The sequence below is a fragment of the Hyperolius riggenbachi genome, chromosome 10 (genome assembly GCF_040937935.1).
Source record: "Hyperolius riggenbachi isolate aHypRig1 chromosome 10, aHypRig1.pri, whole genome shotgun sequence".
Lineage (NCBI taxonomy): Eukaryota > Metazoa > Chordata > Amphibia > Anura > Hyperoliidae > Hyperolius > Hyperolius riggenbachi.
The window spans coordinates 70,368,170-70,393,141 of NC_090655.1; the positions used below are offsets into that span (position 1 = coordinate 70,368,170).

At 42.3% G+C, this 24,972-nt stretch overlaps 2 protein-coding genes across 2 annotated transcripts in view; one reads left to right on the top strand and one right to left on the bottom strand.

Annotated features, from left to right (window-relative positions):
• Positions 1-24,972, top strand: part of LOC137536095 (ATP-dependent translocase ABCB1-like) — a 152,774-nt gene that overhangs the window by 84,100 nt on the left and 43,702 nt on the right. The window contains exons 15-20 of the mRNA XM_068258131.1: positions 289-534; positions 3,822-3,974; positions 10,211-10,288; positions 12,683-12,766; positions 18,951-19,154; positions 23,716-23,816. Of these exons, the coding sequence (XP_068114232.1) occupies positions 289-534; positions 3,822-3,974; positions 10,211-10,288; positions 12,683-12,766; positions 18,951-19,154; positions 23,716-23,816 (866 nt within the window). The remainder of the gene's footprint in view (positions 1-288; positions 535-3,821; positions 3,975-10,210; positions 10,289-12,682; positions 12,767-18,950; positions 19,155-23,715; positions 23,817-24,972) is intronic.
• LRRTM3 (leucine rich repeat transmembrane neuronal 3) overlaps positions 1-24,972 on the bottom strand; it is a 349,591-nt gene that overhangs the window by 79,911 nt on the left and 244,708 nt on the right. The window lies entirely within an intron of this gene.

Sequence of the window (24,972 nt, forward strand, 5' to 3'; positions counted from 1 at the left end):
GACAAGGTGGCTGACCCAGGATGTGGTCAAGTCATAGGCCAATGGGGGGAAGATAAAGAGGGAGGGAGATGCACACCAGCAACATCTCAGGAAGGATAATTCCCACCTGTATTGATCAAGGATGCAGTTAGCCAGGGGCAGTCATCCAACAGGTCCACCACTTCTATATAACTGTCAATACAGAATTCAAGAAAGGAGACAGCACTCCACAGGCTCAAGCAGCATATTGGGTCATTCAGGAACACACACACACCTGCAAAATCCTAAACAACTTTCCTTCTATCATAGAGTCGTGAGAAAGATGGAGAAGTGGAGGAGATCAGTGATGGAGAACCAAGCGAAGAGGAAGGAGATAACTTTGAGTTTGATGATGACAATGAGAATTATGCAGAAATTGTCCTTGAACAAGAAGAGTCTAACAATATGGGAAGTATAAACAGGGCTGATATACAAAGAAAATCCAGCACAAAGAAGGGAAGGAAATTTTCAAGAAGGAAACCCAAACCAGAAAAATCTCCAAACAAAGGAAAGGAGGTAAGGCATGAACAGCATGTAAAGCCTGGTACACACATCCTATTTGGTTGGCCAATCATTAGCAAATATTGCTACTTCAATGTCATATGCGAGCTCACTTCACAACCTGTTCATAGTATTCAGAATCTGTTGGGTTCTTGAAGGTGGTAAAATTTGCCAGCATTTGGCCAATCAAAATTGGAGTTGTGTACCAGACTTAGGGTTAAGTCGATCATTCTGAGTCTGTGTGCGTGTGTGTTTACGCGTATCTTGGTTCAGACTAAAAGTACATATTTATTAAACTATTACACTACTATTATCTCATTCTTCACTGAATGTTTCAGTCATTTGTGACTTATGAAAGAACTTTAGACCTGCAGGAAGCAGGTCTTAATGCATACCACACAGATCACAACATTTAATATAAACACTGCACAACTCATGCTTGGTTTGTTTACAATATTCTAAATAATTAGAAAAAATAGAGTTTGGGCCATTAGCCTATTAATACCAACTGATGGTGATAAATAAGAAACACCGAGAGCCCAATATAGTGTAGTATGTATTGGAAACCGTGTATAAATGTAAGTGTGAGATGAATATACTCACAAACGTGGGTTACCTCTTAGGCAACCGCTGTAGATGCAGGTGAGGAGATTAGACCTGTCCTCAGTCAGAATTAACCTCTTTCCACCCACGTCACGCCGATGGGCGTGGCCGCGGCGGCGGCCCCAGGACCGCCTAACGCCAATTGGCGTAAAGTCCTGGGGCTCTATTTTGCAGGAGATCGTGCGCAGGCTGTTGCTATATTGTGCGGCCCTGCAGCTTGGCCTTAAAGCTACAGTGGCACATTTTACTGAAAATGGCCTGGTCACTAGGCGGGTTTAGCCCTGCAGTCCTCAAGAGGTTAAGATGTCGCTTTCTGTAGATCAGAAAAGTAGGGGTAGGTCACCCCTCCACCAGGGGTGGACACAGTATTATCGTAAGAGAACAGAGACGCCAGCAGGATAAAAGGTAATAAAAGTTTAGAAATTTTCTGGGAGGCAGTGGTGGACTTACCTCCGGAAAGCAGACTCAAAATACTATCTGAGTTAAACAAATAAATGTATTATTGGTACCCCAAAAGATGCAACGCGTTTTGCAGGCACAGCCCGCTTCATCAGGCAATAAGATAGGGGACAAACAGTAGCTCGTCAGTAACACGAATAGCACCTCTGTCAAGTATTTTGAGTCTGCTTTCCGGAGGTGAGTCCACCACTGCCTCCTAGCACATTTTAAAACTTTGATTACCTTTTATCCTGCTGGTGCCTCTGTTCTCTTATGATAACTGATGGTGATGATCAATGAGATGCTAACCATTTTAAGTTGATGTAAGTTTTATGTTATTGTTATGCATATCTATGCATCTTGAAATTGTACAAATCAACCTAATTGTTGGTACAATTCCGAGCTGCATACATCTGCATAAAATGCAACATGACATTGACATCCGTTTGAAATGATTAGCATCTCTTTGATCAGTTTCATCTCTATCGATTAGTTAGGAAATGATAAGACATATCTGTAGGCCTTCAAAATACCCTGGACTGGTCCCACTCAAAGAACAAAAATGATTAGCCGGATGGTTGTTACCAGCAAGTTACTGCTATGGTTTCTAATACAAGCTGTTACGTAGGTTTCTTCTTCAGTCCTCTCCTTCCATTGGCTGTAGTGGCTTGATGGGCGCCATCTCTGTATATCCAACTGCCCTCTTTGCCTAAATTTGCTTTTAGATGTTGCCTTGCTATTATTTATGGACACCTTTAAAGACCTTTCTAGAATTAGATTCTAACAAAATATTCTATCACTCATGTTGCTTACAGACATATCAATCCATGTCATGCGCTGAGGAGGACCATACAGTCCAAAACAACTGTATGCATGTTGGATTGATGTGGCTCTGTAACATGTATAAGGCATACCTTTGAAATAGCCGCCGGGATATTTGGGTGCAAGATAAAGCCAATATATGGCTTACTCTGCTCCTGCACAAGTCCCGGGGGCGTTAATTACTATTCCCCCTCCAGGTCGACCTGGCTGGTAGGGAATGATGCAATAGCTGTCAGACGAATTACTGTGTTTTAAAAGTAACTTAAGCTCCATCTTCTGACGGCGCTGAAGTTACTCACTGAGCGCGGCTATAGCTGTAATTCCTATTATGGTCTATAGTGGTGCCGGATGTGCTCAAATCTCCTGTGCTGTTATTACAGCGCTCGTGTATAAGCTATATTCTCACTATACACCAGCAGTTCTGAATGTGCAGCCTTGCTTTCAGGGGCATAAAGAGATGGTTTGCATATTTGGGAGTGTTGCATCATGGGAAACCACAGATGTGGTCTTAGAGATCAGTAAAGTCAAAGAATCAATACTTATCTGGGGCTTCTTCCCACCCCATAAACACATGCGAGTCCCTCTCGTCCTCCTGCGGTCTCCTGAAGACCCAGACTGACGCGACTGAAGCAGTTACCAGGGCTGATCGTGGCTGAATGGCAGACCGCGGGAGGATGGCGAGGGAGCTCACACGTGTTTATGGGGCTGGAGGAAGCCACAGGTAAGTATTGATTCTTTGACTTTACTGATCTCTGGTATACTTTAAAGCTGAATTATTGCAAATACCTTTTGTTTTAAAGAGAACCCGAGGTGTGTTTAAAGAATGTTATCTGCATACAGAGGCTGGATCTGCCTATACAGCCCAGCCTCTGTTGCTATCCCAAACCCCACTAAGGTCCCCCTGCACTCTGCAATCCCTCATAAATCACAGCCCTGCTGTGAGGCGGTGTTTACATCTGTAGTGTCAGTCTCAGCTGCTCCCCCGCCTCCTGCATAGCTCCGGTCCCTGCCCCCGTCCCTTCCCTCCAATCAGCAGGGAGGAAAGGGATGCAGGCGGGGACTGGAGTTCTGCAGGAGGCGGGGAGAGCAGCAGACTGACACTATAGAGATAAACACAGCCAGCTCTGACAAGCTGTTTGTCAGCAGCGTGGCTGTGATTTATGAGGGATTGCAGAGTGCAGGGGGACCTTAGGGGGGTTTGGGATAGCAACAGAGGCTGGGCTGTATAGGCAGATCCAGCCTCTGTATGCAGATAATAATCTTCAAACCCACCTCGGGTTCTCTTTAAGAAGGCAAAATAATATTCATGTTGTTTATGCCAGTAACTTTAGGGTAAAGGACAAATGAACATCAATTGATCTGACAATTCCATAGACCAATGAAATCATGTGATAAATGTGACTCATTGAGCTTACTAACAGACTGTATTGTTCCTGTAGGTTGTGGAGGAAAGTCTGCCCAACTTTTCTCTACTACGGTTACTTAAACTGAACAAGCCAGAATGGTTCTTAATTGCTGCTGGCATTACCGCCGCTGCTATTTCTAGCGGAATATATCCAACATTTGCAATTATTTTGGGAAAAATTATTGGGGTAAGTGTTTCTATTTTAAGTTCTTCATTTTTAATTTAAAAAAAATATAGCTATAGGCTATAGCTATAGGTGCTCCGCCCTTGGCTCTAGATACATCTCTGGCACTGTATTTGGCCTGAGGAAGTGGGCATTAGACCTACGAAATGCGTTGGCTGTGCAATATTAAACTTCATATATGTATGAATGCGTCGTTCTTGAGCTGAGCCCCCTCTCCCTTTATTATTTTAGCTGTTTTTAACACAGTTTTAGCAATCATTGGGTGCCTCTTTCCCCCTTTGTGTATATAGCTATCTGAACATACTGTTTTCTGCGTTAATGTGTTACTTGCATTATGATTGCAGGCATTCAGTATCACCGATGCACAGGCAAGAAACAATAGGACGGCTTTGCTCTCCCTTATGTTTCTTGCTCTGGGAGCGATCAGTCTGCTTGTATATGTCGTCATGGTATGTATGTGTAATTTCTTTTACTATCTACCTTATTTTGTAGACAATGGCCTCAATTCACTAAGCTTATATCTAGGGCTGATCGGAACAGCTGAATTCCGATTTCGTCGAAATTTCGTGTACCGCATGCGAAAACCGAGTTTCGTGTTCCGAATTTTCGTGTTCCGAGTGCATTTCTATTGAATTAAATAGTGTTAACTTCTGCGTTTAATAAAGCCCCCTTACATGCTATCATCACCAAATTTGGCATGTATGTTAAGCAGATGAGTGGGAACATGGTAAAAAAAATTTTTTGTGAAAAGAGCTTATAGTTTTTGAGCAAATCGATTTCAAAGTTTCATAAGAAAAATGTTTTTTAAACTGTGTAAAATGACACTGCTGCAGAACAGGTTACTGCGTTCCGAGTTCTGTATACATATTGTATACATTTCATGAAAACAGACAGCGTGGGGTCCCCCCTCCCAAGCCACCTTAACCCCTTGTCCCCCATGCAGGCTGGGATAGCCAGAATGCGGAGTCCCGGCCACGTGGGGCTTCGCACCCTGAGCTATACCAGCCCGCATGGTCCATGGTATGGGGGGGCTCTGGAGGAGAGGGGCGGCAAACCTCCCCCTCTCCCCCAGAGTCCTTGTCCAATCCATGGACAAGGGGCTCTTCCCCACCTCCGGTGCCCCAGGAGGAGGTGGGGGCCGCCGACGTCCTGGGGGGTTCATGGTGCCATCCGGGGTTCCCCTTTAACAAGCGGACCCCGGAAGCGGCCCCCTCCCCAGGAGAAATGAGTATAGGGATACACGGTACCCCTTACCCATTTCAGCAGAGTTAAAAAAAGAAATAAAAACATGACAACTAAAAAAGTCCTTTATTGTTCTAAATTAACCAGGGATACTTACCTTGGGATAATCTCACGCCAGTAACCTCAGGAGTGGTCCCACGCCAGTATCCTCTTATGACATCCCACCTCCCTCCCACACTGACGAACTCCCACCACTGAATGGTCACAGTCAGCCTCTGCATCTGTATAGCAGAGGCTGAGAACACGAAAATTTTGTCTTTAAAACAAGAAATTTCGGCAAACAGTGATGCAATCAAAATGGCCACTGGGAAATCCCCGATCGCTGGAGGCCACACTAGAGTGGCGAAACCAGTGATTTTTCACATAGATGGTGGGTCCAGGTGACCAGAGCAGGAGGTGCCCTAATCCCCTGGACCCACCCATTCATGTGAAATAACGCGTATTCTGACACTCTGAGGTGGCCTCCGGGGAACGGGGATTCCCCAGCAGCCATTTTGTTTATGACACTGTTTGCCGAAAATTCTTGTTTTAGCAAACAATTTTCATGTTTCTAGCTTATGCAATACAGATTGCAGAGGCTGTCTAAAGCCATTCATCCCCAGGAGTTCTGCAGGATCGGCAGGTGCGCGGGATCTCCTAAGAGGATAGAGGGGGGCACCGCACAGCGCAGGAAGGTGGGAAAGTGGGCACAGAGCGGCGGGGAGGGGGGGGGAGGGGGGGGAAGCCTCCCCTCCCTCACCTAGGGTCCCCCTTCCGTGCTCCCCCTCCAAAATTGCAGCCAGCAGTGGCAGCGAGCGGGAATCACTTACCGAGAGAAGAGCTCTGTGTGCCGCTGCTGGTCTGGTCTCCTGCATTGCATTGTCCAATTATGCTCTCACAGGAAGTACTGCGCAAGCGTGATTGGACAGTGTCAGTTCAGAATACCAGACCAGCGGCACACAGAGCTATCGCTCTCGGTAAGCCGTTCCGCTGGCTGGCTGGAATTCTGGAGGTGGGGGGGAGTGCGCAAGGGGGGGCCCTAGGTGAGGGAGGGGAGGCTTCCCCCCCTCCCCGCCGCTCTGTGCCCATTTTCCCACTTTCCTGCGCTGTGCCCCCCTCTATGCTCTTAGGAGGTCCCGCGCACCTGCTGATCCTGCAGAACTCCTGCAATCTGTATTGCATAAACTAGAAACACGAAAATTGTTTGCTAAAACAAGAATTTTCGGCAAACAGTGTCATAAAGAAAATAGCTGCTGGGGAATCCCCGTTCCCCGGAGGCCACCTCAGAGTGTCAGAATACGCGTTATTTCACATGAATGGGTGGGTCCAGGGGATTAGGGCACCTCCTGCTCTGGTCACCTGGACCCACCATCTATGTGAAAAATCACTGGTTTCGCCACTCTAGTGTGGCCTCCAGCGATCAGGGATTTCCCAGTGGCCATTTTGATTGCATCACTGTTTGCCGAAATTTCTTGTTTTAAAGGCAAAATTTTCGTGTTCTCAGCCTCTGCTATACAGATGCAGAGGCTGACTGTGACCATTCAGTGGTGGGAGTTCGTCAGTGTGGGAGGGTGGTGAGATGTCCTAAGAGGATACTGGCGTGGGACCACTCCTGAGGTTACTGGCGTGAGATTATCCCAAGGTAAGTATCCCTGGTTAATTTAGAACAATAAAGGACTTTTTTCGTTGTCATGTTTTTATTTCTTTTTTTAACTCTGCTGAAATGGGTAAGGGGTACCGTGTACCCCTATACTCATTTCTCCTGGGGAGGGGGCGGCTTCCGGGGTCCACTTGTTAAAGGGGAACCCCGGATGGCACCATGAACCCCCCAGGACGTCGGCGGCCCCCACCTCCTCCTGGAGCACCGGAGGTGGGGAAGAGCCCCTTGTCCATGGATTGGACAAGGGCTCTGGGGGAGAGGGGGAGGTTTGCCGCCCCTCTCCTCCAGAGCCCCCCCATACCATGGACCATGCGGGCTGGTATAGCTCAGGGTGCGAAGCCCCACGTGGCCGGGACTCCGCATTCTGGCTATCCCAGCCTGCATGGGGGACAAGGGGTTAAGGAGGCTTGGGAGGGGGGACCCCACGCTGTCTGTTTTCATGAAATGTATACAATATGTATACAGAACTCGGAATGCAGTAACCTGTACTGCAGCAGTGTCATTTTACACAGTTTAAAAATAATTTTTCCTATGAAACTTTAAAATCGTTTATTTCAAAAACTATAAGGTCTTTTCACAAAATTTTTTTTTACCATGTTCCTACTCATCTGCTTAATATACATGCCAAATTTGGTGATGATAGCATGTAAGGGGGCTTCACAATTCACCACGGAATTTAGCACAATTGACTTCAATGTAAACACGAATTCGGTACTCGGAATTGCAGAATTTTCGAGTTTCGAGTGCTTACTCGGAACTGCCAAATTCCGATGGCAAACTCGAAATTCGGAATCCGAGAGCTCAGCCCTACTTATATCCTGTCTTTAATAACGTTTCTGTAGTTATCAGTGATCACCATGGTGACGAGACATGTAGTATTCAGGAAACATTTTACCTCAGGCAAACCTAGAGTTAACTCTTCTGTCTTTAAGTTAACTCTTCAATCCTTAAAATAACTCCAGAGTTAAACACAGGTTGTTAATTAACTGCATGTGAAAATAACTACAGAGGAGGTAACAACAACAGAGGAGGTAAATTAACTACATAGGAGGTAAATTAACTACAGAGGAGGTAACTTAAGGAATGAAGAGATAAGATAACTCTCTCACTGTGTGGAGGTAAATTTTCTATTGCCTTATTATCTCCAGCATGATCTTAGTGAATTGAGGCCATTATATTTAAAGCAGTGTAAAAATAAAACTCACACTACATCAGCACAGGCAACAGAAATTATAATAGAGTAGCAGGAAAAATGTCTAAAAACAGACCACTTTGGCCAGAAAATCCAGGTTTTGGTGGTTAGCCATGGCAGTTTTCTGCCTTTGCAAAGACTGCTAAGAACTTGTGTCGCCGCGGGAGGGAGGGGCCTCACAGTGTGGCCTGAGGAGTATTCTATTTCTACCTGTGCCACTGAGACACCCTGGGCCCATATGCAATTCACATTGTCACTTAAGTTTTCTCCTAGGAGATAATTTGTCATCTTCTTTTTAAAATAACTTTTCAGCATTCTACAGTTGAAAAAATATCAAAAGTAGGTAACAAAAGTACTGTCAAAACCATTCTAAGTATGTTCTTGCTTGCTGGTGGCTTACAAGTTATTTTTTTTTTCTAAGGTGTGCAAAATATGGCCTGGGAGAAAACTTAGGAGAAAAGTAAATTGCATATGGCCCCCTATCTCAGAGATAAGAGATCTATAGAGAGCTATCAAAAACGCCCATATACTATTCCCCTTGCTGCAAGGCACTGTGTATTTACCTGAGGAAGCAGGCTAGAACCCGTGAAACGCATTGTCTATTTTGTGTTTTGAATAAATAGTTTTCCAGCACTACTGGTGTGTTTGTCATTAGGAGAGGTAAGCGATTAACTCTCAGCCTTATTTTAACTATTAAAAGTGTATGTATATATATATATATATATATATATATATATATATATATATATATACACTTGGGCGCTTCTATCCTTACGAGTATCCAGATGTAGAGAGAGAAGTAATGCAGTGCCAGCCACAGTATTTTGCATTCCGGGGCTGGTACAATACTTCCCTGCTGCTTAATGAAACAGTCAGCTGTTACTGCATTGGGAAAATAAGGGTGTGGGAACAGTTTTCATTCTGGATCTTTTTCACTTTGGAATCTACAGCGTAGGTCCACTTTAATCATGCTGACATTGGATACAGAGCATGTAATTGGCAGTTTTATAAGTTAATTAAAAGTGCATGCTACATTTTTGTTTCTGACATCCATATGTAGGTGCCAGTATAGCCTATGAAAGATTGTGAAATCTCTTGAGTAATCAATTACAAGAAAAGCTTTTCCTCAACTTGTTCCAGAAGCACCTCCTGCTCTTTTGCTTCTTTCGCATCATTCTTCAGCTCAAATGCCTACCCTTCAGTCAAACCCAGCTATTGGACAGCTACTTAGACTTCTGGGGCCAAGCCCAGCCCTCCTTCCTGTATTTTCCTGGTTGTGTGGAACAATTTCCTGTTGATGATTTCTCAGCAGTTACAAGCATAGATAAAAGGTAGAAGGGAATATTACTTAACCTCCCTGGCGGTAAGCCCGAGCTAAGCTCGGGCTATGCCGTGCAGGAGAATTTCTCAGGCTGTACTGGGGCGATTCGCCCCATTCAAAGTGCTGTGCGCGCAGCCAGCACTTTGCTAGCCGCGCGCACAGCTCGATCGCCCGCACGCAGCGGCGAAAGAGGCCCCCCCCCCCCCGCCGCCAGAGCCCTGCGCTGCCCGGACCAATGAGTTCCGGGCAGCGCTATGGGCCGGATCGGATGCGCCTGACCTCAGGACGTCGGCTGACGTCCATGACGTCATCCCGATCGTCGCCATGGCGACAGGAGAAGCCAAACAGGGGAACGCGTTATATACGCGCTCCCCTGTTTGCTATTAGTGCCGGCGACGATCGCACTAGAGGGACACATGCGCCCTCTAGTGGTGTTTCATGTAGCTACCACTCTGGTAGCTTTACATGAAACAAAAAAAAAAATTAAAAAAAATAGGATTTTTGCCCATGTGGCAAAAACAATTAACCGCCAGGGAGGTTAAACAGCGATGAGTGAAATATTTTTGGTCATCAATGATTACAAATAGTGATGAGCAAACTATTCTTCTTACATGCAAAATAACTGTACCGGGAGACAAACGTTAGTGCAAACAAATGACTGATTCACAAATCCTCACATTTGCATTATGGGTGTGGCTAATCAGCAAACAATGAGCAATTTTTGCTAATCTCTAATTATGAACTACCTATCGCTGTTTTCCTTGTATCCCTTATGACAGTTAATGACAGTTCAGTATTACCTTTAGAATTAACTACAATAAATGTTTCTTTTCTATTTTTTTAAGGGGTTTGCGTTTGGAATAGCTGGAGAAAATTTAACCATGAGATTAAGGTCATTATCATTTAAATCACTACTACAACAGGTAAGGTGTATTTTCACTTGCAGTTAAGCTAAGTACACATATGCTAACTGTCGCCCCTCGGGGATTGAGAAACAATCCTTTGAGTGAAAGTTTGGGGTCTGATGCTGTACAGACACATTGCTAGCCTTCAGGCTAACTATGCATTCTGTTGCTATAGAGGGCAGAAGCGGAAGGGTGGAGCTGAAATAACATTGCAATTTGTCCTGCTGGGGCTTTAGGGTTTAGGGCTCTTTCACATCAGAGCTTGCGTTGGAGAACGCTCAAAGCATACGTTTTGTTGTATGCGTTTTAATGCGTTTTGATATGCGTTGCACTGCAGTGAGTGTGCGTTTTTAATGCATTTTCAATGCGTTACTGCACATAGAAAAACGCAGGTAATTTTTTTTCTTTTTAGTTTTCAACTTTCTACATTGTTCCTCTGTTGCATTCTGGGACTGATTGCCTGCGGTAACGGTTTAAAAACACGCATAGTGTGCATTTTACATTGACTAACATTGTAACGCATAAAGCTAGAGTCGCCCGAAAAACTGCGCCTGGGTGCAGTGTAACGCAACGCACAAAAACGCAGCGTTATATGTGAAAGCTAAAATGAAAGTCTATGAACTTTCATTTTACCTTGGGTAACGCAAACTTTACCCGTTGCGTTGAAACGCAGAAAATCTGCCCTAATGTGAAAGAGCCCTTAAGGATACTTATATTTTCTCTCCTTATCTGTTTATCTCATTAATTATTTATCCTCAATTGATTTTCCTAAGAATTAGCTCTGTTTACAGTTAAAGTGGACCTGAACTCTTGCACAGGACAGAAAGAAAACTTAGAGAAACGCACCCTGTATGTATTTAGAGAGTTTAGCCTGTTTAATTCCCCCTCATTTGTGTCTACTCACAAGATGTCATTTGATCTCTCCACGTGTCACATGACTACCATGGCAGAGATGGCAAATAAGCTCATTTGAAAGCCCAGGATGTTAACAATATGTCTGCTTCCATGGATCAGGAAGTAGAAACAATGCAGATTTATTTTAGGATTTGTATCAGCTGTAACAAAGATATGTTTTTGTTTAAAGGTCATTATGCTGTTGTGTATCTTTTAGAGCAGAGAGAAGGTTCTGAATTCAGTTCCACTTTAAAGTGAAAAATAAGTAAGCTTTGTGAATGAGCCCCTTTATCTGTGGTGGATTTATCTTCCCATATCTAATCAATTATTTGTAATCGATTATATCTCCTTTTCTGTTTCAACAGATTCCTAAAGGGGCCCATACACTGGTCAATTTCACCCAAAATCAGATCAGAAATCGATTCTATCAAATCTATCAATTGATTGATTTGCAGCTGATTTCGATCGATTTCAATGGATTTGATCTATCTGACAGGATGGAACATCTAGGTCGATTTGCTGCTTGTAGCAGAACCCTGGCCCATAGAGTTGCATTGGATCTAATGGTCCAATAATGCATTTGGATAGATTTCCAATAGATTTCATTCTGAAATCCTGTACACACATGCTGTACACTTACCTACGTAATGTATTATCCCCTGGCATGCACTATGCCTAATGGGGACTGATTTCCTTGTGTTTTATAACAAACTTATCAATGAAGAAGCCATCTGGGGCTAATTACTGTATTTTTTGGAGTATAAGACTCACTTTTTCTCCCCAAAAGTGGGTAAAAAAACCTCACTGCATCTTATAATCCAAATGTAGGTAGTTTCTGACTTGTGAACATTAGCCAATACAAACCTCTAACCCGCTGCAATGTCGGGGACTCCCTCTACTGTGCCCATGCAGAGAAGGACACAGCGGGACACAAAGGGGCATAGAGGAGGACACAAGGGAAATACAAAGGGGCATAGAGGAGGACACAAGTGGGACAGAGGAGGACACATGGAGGCACAAGAGGTATTAGGGGGTATGAGGTACAAAGGGGGCATAATCCACATGATACCCCTTCACCATGGATGCACCAGGTTTAGTCTATATTTTCCCCCCTAGTTTTTGTCCTCTAAAGCTAGGTGCATGTTATGGTCCAGAGATCGGTGCGTCTTATAGTCCAAAAAATATGCTAAATGTATTTATCTTTTTAAGACTCCCAGAATGCCATGCCACGGTGAAGGCCAGTGTGTGAGGGATCCAACAGGAAGTTGGCATCTAAACACTATACTCTTTAGATCAGAAAGTTCGCTTTTTAGCACAGGGATTGAAATCTTCATATTTTCCACTTTGAATGATATTTACAAAATGAATATTTAATAAAAAAAAAAAAAGCTGGTGAATAATTTAGCAAACTAAATAACTTCCTCGTTTCATATATAATTGAGTTTATACAAATAGTACTTGGCTGGTAAACAGTTTTGAAAAGTTTTTAAACTTCACATTTTGTGCTTTTTTTTGAAGGAAATTGGGTTCTTTGATGACCACGCAAATGCGGTTGGGGTTTTGCTAACCAGACTTTCAACAGATGCCTCTCAAGTCAAAGGGGTTAGTATAAATAATGTGTTCATTGTCTTACAGCATAAAGCACGTTTTTCCATCTTATGAATTTATTTCCAAAACTTTTTATTATTGGTATTTTATCATTTATTTATAGACTAGTAAGCGTCAAGCAAAGGTTGACTTAAAGGACAACTGAAGTGAGAAGAACATGGAGGTTGACAATATTTATTTCCTTTTAAACAATACCAGTTGCTTGGCAGCCCTGTTGATCTATTTGGCTGCAGTAGTGTCTGAAGTACACCAGAAACAAGCATGCAGCTAATCTGTCAGATCCGACAATAATGTCACAAAACACCTGATCTGCTGCATGCTTGTTCAGGGTCTATGGCTAAAAGTATTAGAGGCAGAAGATCAGCAGGACAGCCAGGCAACTGGTATTGCTTAAAAGGAAATAAATATGGCAGCCTCCATATCCCTCTCGCTTCAGTTGTCCTTTAAATATAGAAGACATTGATGAGGAACTGTAGTTAAAATAACATAATTAATAAAAGTGCTTTTTGTTTTGTTTTCAATATTCATTTTGAAATTATTTAGTCAATGTTTGCCCATTTTTTTTTTTGTTTCCCCCAAAATCTTTCCTCCACCACGAATTATATTCTGAAATGTATCGCAAGTGGCAACCTCTTTAGTCCTGTAAGGGGCAGCTCTGCAGAATGTTTGTTTCTGAGTATTCCGCAGCCAGTGAAAATAATGTCGGTCTCCCAGAATGCTCTGGGAGGAGAATGCCACATAGCTAAATAGGCCAAGCATCATTGGGACAGCAGGGCTACATACCAATATACAGCAACATATAGCTATAAGTGTTTCTGATGCTAATACCAAGACAATTACTGTAAAAGAGGGTATCCTGTACAATTTACTGCATTCTACTATATGTCACTACAGTGCGTCTTTAAAGTGAACCCGATGTGAGAGTGATATGGAGGCTGCCATATTTATTTCCTGTTACACAATACTAGTTGCCTGGCAGTCCTGATCATCTATTTGGCTGCAGTAGTATCTGAATCACACCAGTAACAAGCATGCAGCTAATCTTATTGGATCTGATAATAATGTCAAAAACACCTGATCTGCTGCATGCTTGTTCAGGGTCTATGGCTGAAAGTATTAGAGGCAGAGGATCAGCAGGATAGCCGGGCAACTGGCATTGCGTAAAAGGAAATAAATATGGCAGCCTCCATACAAATCTCACCTTGGGTTCACTTTAATAGCAAATGGCATTCAAAGTAGAGTCTCGAATTCTAAAGCAGTAGCAGGTCCTACTTTGCTATTGAAGTGCACCATAGCCATTTTTTTTTGTATTTTCTTACTTACTGGGGGTTTAAAAGGCATTTTATAACTAGGTGTGAAAATATAATCTAGGAGAAAAAGTGAATTGCATATGGGCTATTTTGTCTAACTTCTGCATTTGTCTTTTTTTCATACTTTAAAGTGAACCTGAGATGAAAAGAAAACATAAAATCATACTTACCTAGGGCTTCCTCCAGCCCCCTCTGGCCTGACTGCTTCCTCTTTGCTGTCCTCCGCCTTCAATATCCTCCATAAGGGCTCCCAGTATCTTGGCCAGTTGGGGCTTACTGTGCATGCGTGGCCTGCCGCACTCACATCACCGGGAGCTTTCTGCACCAGTGCAGTTGCAGAATTGTTTGCGCTATCTGCAGGTGCAGAACTCTCCTGTTAGCGGGAGCGAGACCACGACTGGCTGAAGATTCCGGGAGCCCTTACGGAGGATATTGAGGTCGGAGGACAGCACAGAGGGATCAGTCAGGCCGGAGGGGGCTGGAGGAAGCCACAGGTATGCATTATTTTTTTTCTCTTTTCATCTCTGGTACACTTTAAATAAAAAGCTCAGTGAACACTGAACATTAATCGGTGAATCAGTATCGGCATTTATGCTTAGCTTTGCTTCTGTTCTCTCATATAAGAGGCTTACATCATTGTCAGATCTTGATGTTGATGCAATTCCAAGTGCTAAAAATTCTGCCTTGTGCAAGTACACTATAAATGTGTAATGAATACACTTCACAAGCAGATCCAATTACCAGTTTAATGCTTCCAATCTCTGTATGAATACTTATTCATCTTGTGCATTAAACATATCTGTTTAAAGGGAACACGAGATGAGAGTGATATGAAGGCTACCATATTTATTTCCTTTTAAAGAGGAAGTGTCGCGAAAATCTTAAAATTTAAAAAAACATACAAATAAGAAGTATTTTTCTTCCATAGAAAAATGAGCCATAAATTACTTCTCTACTATGTTGCTGTCACTTACAGTAGGTAGTAGAAATCTGACATTACTGACAGGTTTTGGGCTAGTCCATCTCTCCATAGGGGATTCTCAGCATGGGTGAAAAAGAAATACATAAAGATGCTGGCCAGCCTCTCTGCTCGCTGCACACTATTTTGGCAGTTGGAAAGAGCAACTGCCATTCACTAAGTGCTTTTAAAAATAAAGAAAACCATGAGAACCCCCATATAAGAAGATGGGCTAGTCCAAAATCTGTCTAAGGGTGATGACTTAGACATTACTGATGTAAGAAGATCAACAGGATTGCCATGTAACCGGCATTGTTTAAAGGAAATAAATAGGGCAGTCTCCATATCACTATCTAGAAAGACAAAAAGAAAGAGCAACCGAGAGCCCCCAATAGTGTATTATTGTTCATATAAGGTAGTCTTCAATTTGTACAGCAGATATGGATATACTCACAAGTCTGGGTTGCCAACCTCAGGCAACCACTCCAGTCGCATATAGGGAGATTAAGCCTGTCCCCACTCAGGTTAAGAAGTCGCTCTCTGTAGAAGAAAAATAAGGGTGTACACACCCATCCACCAGGTGGATAATATTTGTAGCAGAGACACTGCACCTATCTGCACAACCTCAGAGTTGCTCCTGCTCTTGTATTTGCCTGAGGAAGCGGGCTTGGGACCCGCGAAACGCGTTGCATAATTTTATGTGGAGTACTGATTAAATATTTATTTTTCTGGAGATGGATACACCCCGGTCCCCCAATTTTTATTTGGTTTAAATAGACTACTAATTTTTATCCATATCACTATTACTTCAGATTCACTTTAAAGGAAACCTGAAGCGAGTAAAATTATTTAAAATAAACACATGACGCAGCTGCAAATGAATATTATATACTAATCTCACCATTAGTTCCTCTTAGAAGCTCACCATTTTCTTCTTACAGTGATCCCTCCCAGTTCTGACAATATTTTGTCAGAACTGAAACATACCAGTTGCTGTCAGTTATATAGCAACAGCTATCAGTTACAACTGAATGCGCAAGATAATGTCCATGATTCCCTATGGCTCAAGTGGGTGGTATTACAGTCTAACAGTGTGCTGACCAAGAAGCTGTTATGGGGTAATGGCCATTTTTAAAATGGAGGACGGAGAATTCCATTGATCACAGTGGACAAATGGGACGCAGGAGAGGAGAAAGAGATTGAGGAGTAGACTACACAGGACAGGAGGTAAGTATGACCTGTGTATGGTTATTTTGATTTTTGATTTTCAGTACATGTTCTCTTTAAGCATTCATGTATATTATTGGACAATTTGTATTATCTTCCGTGTGTTTTTTGCTGCTCTACGCAACACTGCTCACCTAATAGTTCACGTAACCTTGCCCATGTTAAAGGAAAGGGTCTCATCTCCATGTCTAGTTTCCAGGAGGAGGTAGGCTATAATTATGCATGTGAGGGTAGCTCCTAGACGTGGCTTGTATCGGTATCTAGAAGCCACATTTATAATTGAAGTCCCAGAAATCTGTCCCAGAACTCACAGGTGGAATAAATATAAGGGTACAGTAGTACCTCTTACCATTTCCAGCAAATAAATACATGTAACAATGCCCAACACCAGTTAAGTATAGTTTATTAAAATGAAAAAGTAATTTTCTTAAAAAAAAAAAAACACAAAATGTCTTCCACCTTAATTGATATTTCCAGTAGGTCTCAGGCATTGGAATCTTTTTAAAAACTTGATTGAAGACCCCTTGGCATCTTGGACCCCCTTTATTAAACAGGGCTTTCTGACTCCACCATATGGCCCCATAGGAACTATACAGAAATGTATGAGAGCAGGTGCCCACATTTCCTCCTGGCCACCAAAGTAGGGTGTGCTTCATGTCCTCGACAAGGGTGTTTTTAATTGGGTAAAGGATTTATACCCCATTTTCGCAGAGCACCTTCCTATGTCAAGAACACTGTGGGCGGGTACCAGACAGTGGAGACCTATACTTATTGGCTTAATAATTCTGGCAACACCAATCTTCATTGGAGACAAGAGGTTAAAAATCTTGAGACTGAGGGGGTGGACATTTTTTAAATTAATAATTTGTATAAAAATAAAAAGTAGTAAAAAATGCATTATCCTGAGATGAGTGATATATTTTATCAATATAAACACGTGACAGCACTTGCTCAGTAATTGAAATTAAACATTTTTTTGAGGTGGAGTCCTCAGACAGAAAGAAAAAGAAATAAGGTCTATTCAAAATAAGTAAATGTTATTACCAAACACCCAAAAAGTTCCAAACTCCCATTTTCAAGGCAGCCAATATGTTGCATTATTTCAATATAGATAATAAAATATTGTACAATGGTTTTAATCTATATTGGAATAATACAGCGTATTTGGCTGCCTTGAAAATGGGGTTTGGAACTTTTTGATGTATGTTAATAAAGTTTACTTATTTTGATCAGACCTTTTTTTACTTTTACTTTTTTTCTGGGTATCACCCTCAAATACTTTTTTTCAATAAAGTGAATGTAGTGATCACCCTTATGGATTAACCTTCCCGCCACAAAGACAGTCATTTAATTTGCTAGGTTTCAAAAATTGCTAGGTTTCAAAAACAGACAGGAAACTGTCAGGGCCATGGCCTTGCCCCTGACATCACATTGTAGGAGGGGTTTAACCACACAAACTTCCCTGATGGTCTATTTGAGAAAAGGTAAAGATTTCTCATGGGAAACGGGGTATCAGCCACTGATTAGCGAAAATAAACTAATGAAATAAACAATTGTATCTATCCGTCTTCTCTTAAAAACATACTTTTTAAGATATTCCACAGTTTTATTTTGTATTTAAATCTACTTTTTACGTTTTTATTGTTTTTGCTCAATTACATATTCATTGAAGTATGCCAGAGCTAAAATCTATGAACTATTGACCCTTTGTATCTCTTTCCTGCTCCCAGAAGCCATTTTCTGCTAGGAAAGTGCTTTATAGTTGTAATTACTTATCAGTGAAGGTCACACTGTAGTCTGACCCAGACCTGACTGGAACTGCCACTTACATACCTGATGTTTAAAGTGGTCTGAAAGTCAGCAATTCTCCTTAGTTCTAAAAGATTCCTCACAGCTTTACACCTACTATCCCAGAATTCTTTTTTGCAGAACACCACTGAAATGGTTAAACAAACCACTTTGTCCTGCTATTCAGCTTCAAATCCGCATCCAAACTGGAGATAAAAGTATCTTTGTTTATATTCTAATGTTGATACAATTGTGTGTAAGAAGTAAAAAAAACTTTCTGAGAAGCTGTCTCTGCTTCACACACACACACACACACACACACACACACACACGCACGCACGCACGCACGCACGCACGCACGCACGCACACACACAGCTCAGAACAACTTATTAGAAGATTTGAATATATAATAAAAAGCAGTTAGACTAAAATACAATGGCAGCTTTCAGGGCAAGAAAAACTACACTTTGGAAACTTGTAATTTGTAGACAGACAATATTACTTATGCACAAAAGCAAATATGATAACTGTATGAATAGTAAAAAGTAGAAAAACACATTTTTATTGAATGTTATGTCAGAGTTTCAGACCACTTTAACTCTTTCAGGCAGATAAATAAAAAAAGGAACAGAGCAGAGTTATTTGTGTGCTAGGCATTGTACATACACATGTCTATCTCATCATGGCACATGTCACCTCAGGTATCCTCAAGTTGTTCTTCAACACTAGTGATAGTTGGAACTGCAAGAGGCCCCATGCAGGTGTGTCTGGATGATGAAAACAATCCCTGATATATAACTTATATCACCTAATACCACATTTTATATCCATGACTTTGCCTTGAGCCGATCTTTAATTCAGAATAATGACCAGATTTTGTTTCTCCACTTCCAGGCTACCAGCAGTTGGTTAGGCTTGATGACCATTACAATATTCACGCTACTTACAGCAATCATCATTGCATTTGTTTATGCCTGGCATCTAACGCTGCTTATTTTGGCCTGTATACCATTTATGGTTGGTGCAAATTTTGTTAGGATGAAATCAATGGCTGGCCATGCTACAAAGGACCAGAAAGCCTTAGAGGAAGCTGGAAGGGTAAGTCAGCTTAAAGGAAAACTATTGATTAACATGTTTTTTTATAATTGAAATGGAAATAGTTTGGGAAGTGCTCCTAAGTATTGGTGTATACATTTCACTGCTTGCCTTTTTGTTCACTGTTATCAAATTCCTTTCACACTTTACTGATGGGCCAGGATGACCAGGGTGATGGACCAGGGAATCATGAGGGGAGGGGGAATCCCTCACTCTACACTGTTTGTATATGTGAGACAGGTCTCACTAACTGCATGCTGTTTGTGTCTCTGAATGAGCTGTCTGCACATAGAGCAGAGGAAATGTATCTTGTTTGTAATTATGTGTGAAACCTGACACCCGAGGCTTTTCATATAACTCTATAGTCTCACTTGCAAAGAACAGCACTGCCTGTGTCACATACCTCACGAAGCACAGACTCCCCTTTGCTAATGAATCCTTCCAATGCAGCTACAACCTATTCACAACAAATTAAACATTTTGCCTCTGATATTTAACATGAAAAGTAGGAAGCTACTTAGACATTATTTTTACATTATCATTTTAGAACACTTGGTTTGATAGTGTTCCTTTAACTGTCCAAATGCAATGAAAAATGACTTGCGGTGGTTAATCCATTTCTTAATATATTTCACTTACAAAATAAATTAGGGGGATAATGAAATAATGAAACACCTGGTTAGCCTAAAGTGGCAATTTATGAGAGCCATAAAACCCCCCTGAGGGAAATGGCGAATTCCATTAGGAAAATTAGGGTACCTTTGCTAACATTTGTAAACTTTGTTAGTTTATGATGCATGTTAAAATTATTTTATGGTATGCCATATTTTCTTTTTATTACCCTTGTTAATTATATAAAAAAGCATGAATGACTCAGTATCAAAATAAAGACTTATTCTAAAAAGTACATTATAATAGTATGTCACCCAGGATGTTGTGTGTTTGTCCTACAACAGTTGTGTGCTGTTACTCACCCTCTAGGCGTAGCAATAACCATAGCAGCCATAGCAGCTGCTATGGGACCCTAGAGCAGAGGCAGCCCAGGTGGTACTTGATGTATTCACCATTAGGGGCCCATGCCTCATGGACTATATGCAGTGTAGATTGCATGAGAATTTAAATTGCCCAGTTAACTCATATCCATAGGGTAGGGGCAGGTGGCATAGCTAAAGAGTGCCTACATCTGAGGGCCCCATGAAAGATTTTCTATGGGGCCCTATAATATCTTATACGCATAGTTTTACGCAATTACGCCCGCCAAACTACGGCTTTGAAATCAAATATTCGTTTCGTATGCATTTTCGTAGAATACGCGTTAAAATACGCAATTACGCGTAGTGCGAAGCGTACTGTATGCAGATGCTTATGCCCGTATGCAGAAAATTTTACGCATTAATTCCTATTTAAATGCTTGTACCGGGAACTCTTCTATGCGTACATTCCCCTTTCCAATGCGTAAATTTGTAAGCATACAATCACACGTAGAAAATTAGACACTGATAATGCATTCGTAGGTCACTACGCAATACACATGTTAACTACTCATAGTGGGCGTAAGCTACGGTACTTCGCTACGCGTAAATTCGTAAGCGTAGTTTTGAAACTTCACCTACAAACTACAATGTGTAGATGCGAACTACGATGCGTAAATTCCCACTGGCGTAGTTTCTGCTCATTCCTGCTCACCATTTCACTAGGCCAGACCCAGCCCAGGTTGCCAGTGCATGAGTCTCCCTGTGGGGCAGGGGCACCACTCCACAATTATTCTGTAAGACAATAAAACAGGAGGAACTCAAATGTCTTTTTAACTTCTGTTTATCAAATCTGAATTTGAGTGCCTTCTTCGCATTATTGTTTTGTTTTTCCTAAACTGATTATTTTCCAAAACACTGCCCCATCATGCAGAAATGGGTCCCCGGTTCAAATCTGAGCACTCTGGTTTCCTCCTAAACCCCCAAAACAGACAGATAAGTGAAATGGCTTCCCCCAAAATTGACCCTAGACTATGATACATACACTACATGATACATACATAGACATATGACTATTGTAAGCCCCTCTGAGGGACAGTTAAAAGTGTACCAGAGATGGTACACTGGCCATAATTTATACTTAGATGGGGCTTTCCAGCCCCAAGCCGCACATGCACAGAAGGCCTCGACTGCCCAGATTACCGGGAGTTATAACAAAAAACACTTCTTTGTTACAGCTGATACAAATCCTAAAATAAATCTGAGCAGTTCCTACTTCCTGATTCATGGAAGCAGACATATTGTTTACAGCCTGTGCTTTCAAATTAGCTTATCTGCCATCTCTGCCATGGCAGTCATGTGACACAGGGGAGAGATCAAATTGCAACTAGTGATTAGACACAAATGAGGGGGAATTACACAGGCTAATCTCTTTAAATACATACAGGGTGCATTTCTGTTTTGTTTTCCTTGTGTCCTGCGCAAGAGTTCAGGTCCAATTTAAACTATCAGCAAGCAAGAAAATACTCAAAGTAATTTGATAGTACTTTTTTGCCTACTTTTTGGTAAACACTTATTTTAAAGAGAATGTGAAAAATGATCTCCTAGGAGATAAGTCAGGAGAAAAAGTGAATTGCATATGGGCCCAGCCAGGTGTGCTGCCATTTTCCTCCCAGAAGTCATCATGTGCTGTAATTCATTTACAGGTTAGGTTCCATTACACCTGTTTTATTTCCAAGACAATTATGCACAGAAGACTCGATGACATGTAAAGAAACACTTGGCTAAACAATAACGTAGGAGGTATTGGAGAAAAAATACTGCAGTAAAAAAGAAAACATTTAATTCCAGTCAGTGATTTATTTTCCTTCCACCGAGGGAGGGCATGACAGCTCTGTTCATACTAATAAAGACAAATAGGAAGAGAAATATGTTTACCTATGCTCAGCAGACTGTACTCCTTAGTAAATTCACTGAAAAATAAACACACTCCTGTTATAGAGATATATTTTCTTTTAACTTGGCATGAATTAGCATATTTCAGTTAGGATTTATGACTAGAGTGTACAGCACCAAAAGATGCGCTGGTTATTAGCCTGTTCAGCAAAGCATTTCTACTGAAACCAAGTGGCGGAACTTATGAAGGGGCGCACATTGCTGTGCAGATGTCTCATCTCCGCTGATTAACCCTGCCTGGAACAATTACAAGAGAACGCACCATGTACTGTCAAGACAAAGGGAAAATATATGTGTGGCTGTCGTCAGGGCCGGATTTGTACTTTCCAGTGTCCAAGGACCGCTGCCACCAACTGCCCCTCCACACAATGTCATTCTGCCCAACACCCTGACTAGTGATCACTGGTTTGCAGGAGGAAAAGTCTGTTTTATGCTTGGTACGCACAATGCAATTTCCCGTCAGATCGACGGGTCAAATCGATAATTTCGAACAGGTCCGATCTGATTTCCAACTGTTTTTCTGATACATTTTTCAATCACTGATATAAAAAAATAATTATACCCATCTATCTGATGAGAGAGTCCCTCAGTAGTGAAGTAGCAGAGCTGAAGGCAGATAGAACAGTATTCATCTCTCTTTCTGCTCCACTGTAAGCAGAGACCTGTTGCTCAGCTATCAAAAGGCATCAACTAGCTGATAAGAAAATTGTAACCCATTAACCTCTATGGCAAGGCTATTGAGGATAAAAAAGATGCTTCCGTGCGTATTGAAATGCTGATTTTATTGCTGTGCCTTCTTTAGACCTTTACTGATTGTTTTACTGATGGCTATCATGGTAGAATACTCTACCTTTGCATGGTGTGTGTACCAGGCATTAGTGACTCATGTATATGCGTGTATGTTTCCTTTCAGCTCACAACTGATTGTATTTCCTGTCAGAGCAGAGAGTCCCTTAGGTCTTTTTCCACTACCCTGTGATTTGCGATTTTATTCTGATCGCAAATCGCAAGGTACATTAAACAAATGGAAACTGCAGCAGCAATTTCCATTAGTGCGATCAGATTGTGATTCGATTTTACTCAAAACGCGATCGTCATCCTGACGCGTTTTAGATGCGACTAAGTTTTACTATACTTAGCATAGTAGCTCAATCGCAATCGCATGGTGGAAATTGAAACGCGAGGTGCCACCTTCTGTATGGACTGAACACTGCACAGTGCTCCAACGATGACACTTCCTGTATGGACTGAACACTGCACAGTGCTCCAACGATGACACTTCCTGTATGGACTGAACACTGCACAGTGCTCCAACGATGACACTTCCTGTATGGACTGAACACTGCACAGTGCTCCAACGATGACACTTCCTGTATGGACTGAACACTGCACAGTGCTCCAACGATGACACTTCCTGTATGGACTGAACACTGCACAGTGCTCCAACGATGACACTTCCTGTATGGACTGAACGCTGCACAGTGCTCTGGCAGTGCCAATTCCTGTATGGACTGAACGCTGCACAGTGCTCTGGCACTGCTACTTTTTGTAGTCATCTTAGTCAGTGTAATTAGGATAAAAATACTGTGTGCCTCAAATATGTCAGAATATTTATCAGATGTGTATTGTTCATTTAGATCTCAACAGAATGTGTTGAAAACATAAGAACTGTGGTATCTCTGACCAGAGAAGATGCATTTTACAAGAAATACAGTTTAAACTTAGTTGGCCCATACAAGTAAGTGAAGTTTTCACGTTAAACATTTATCTTAAGAACGCTAATTTCTTAAATGCCTTACGTTTGCAGTGCCTCCAATAGTGTTATGGGACAATCAAATTCGCTGTGTGGCTGCCAGGTCCTACACCTTCAACCACTTATGTGCCAGAGGTCTCTGCCTCCTTAAAGGAGTCATCAGGCAATATGCATAAAATAAGTGCTACTTACCGGGGGCTTCCTCCAGCCCCAAGCTCCCAACATGTCCCTCGCCGCAGCTCTGCAGTCAGCTGTTCGCCGCAGCTCTGTCCCGGTCCCCGGCGATGATGTCAGGGCGACCTCCAGTCCACTCTGGCCCACGTGGCAGTGATTGACAGCGCCGCTTGCGCAGGCGCAGTACAGGCCGATCTGGAGGTCAGTCAATAAAGGAGGGGATAAAGAGGAAAGGGGAGGACCACGATCCTAATATTCCCTAATTTGCTGGTAATTCCAACCTACCCCACACTCTTGTAATTATAACAAACCAGTCCGTGACAAGGGGTCATGCAAAAATTGGAAAAAGGTCGTTTAATTGTAAATAGGCAAAGCTTAAAGGTTGTGCAACAGATCACAGTATTAAAAACAACAGCGCTGTTGTACAGTACCACCACACTTCATAACCGTCAGACATCCGACTCCCACAGGCATCCATGCACATATAAGTACGGCTGGTCCACACCACCAATCCAATAGTCCCCAGTTAGATGACACCCTTAAGGATTCCAACGCTGCAAATCATCAGAACTTCATGCAAAGCAGAGACAGTAGCAGTTAGTGCAAAGCTCATGCAAGCATTGCTCACAGTCCATAAAAGCATTAGACATCCAGGCAAACACTGAGGTAATTAAAGAACCGGCGATGGGGGGCCCCCAATAATAAACATGTGCATCGAGTCTTCACTGCCTTACTCACAACCTCCCGGAAATCCGTGACATCAGGGGTGGTCTCCGTACCGAGTCAGACTCGTCACTCGCTCTGAGGTGAGTTCTATTTACACTCCGTGTCCCTTTCAGTTGTGCGGGACATACAGGGGTGAACTCCCTCCTCACGCTGTGTCCAGCAGGCTCCACGACCATCCACGTCTCCTTTTCCGGGGGGCACGCCGAGCCAAGCTCACGGTCTCTGGCGTTTGCAATCAGGC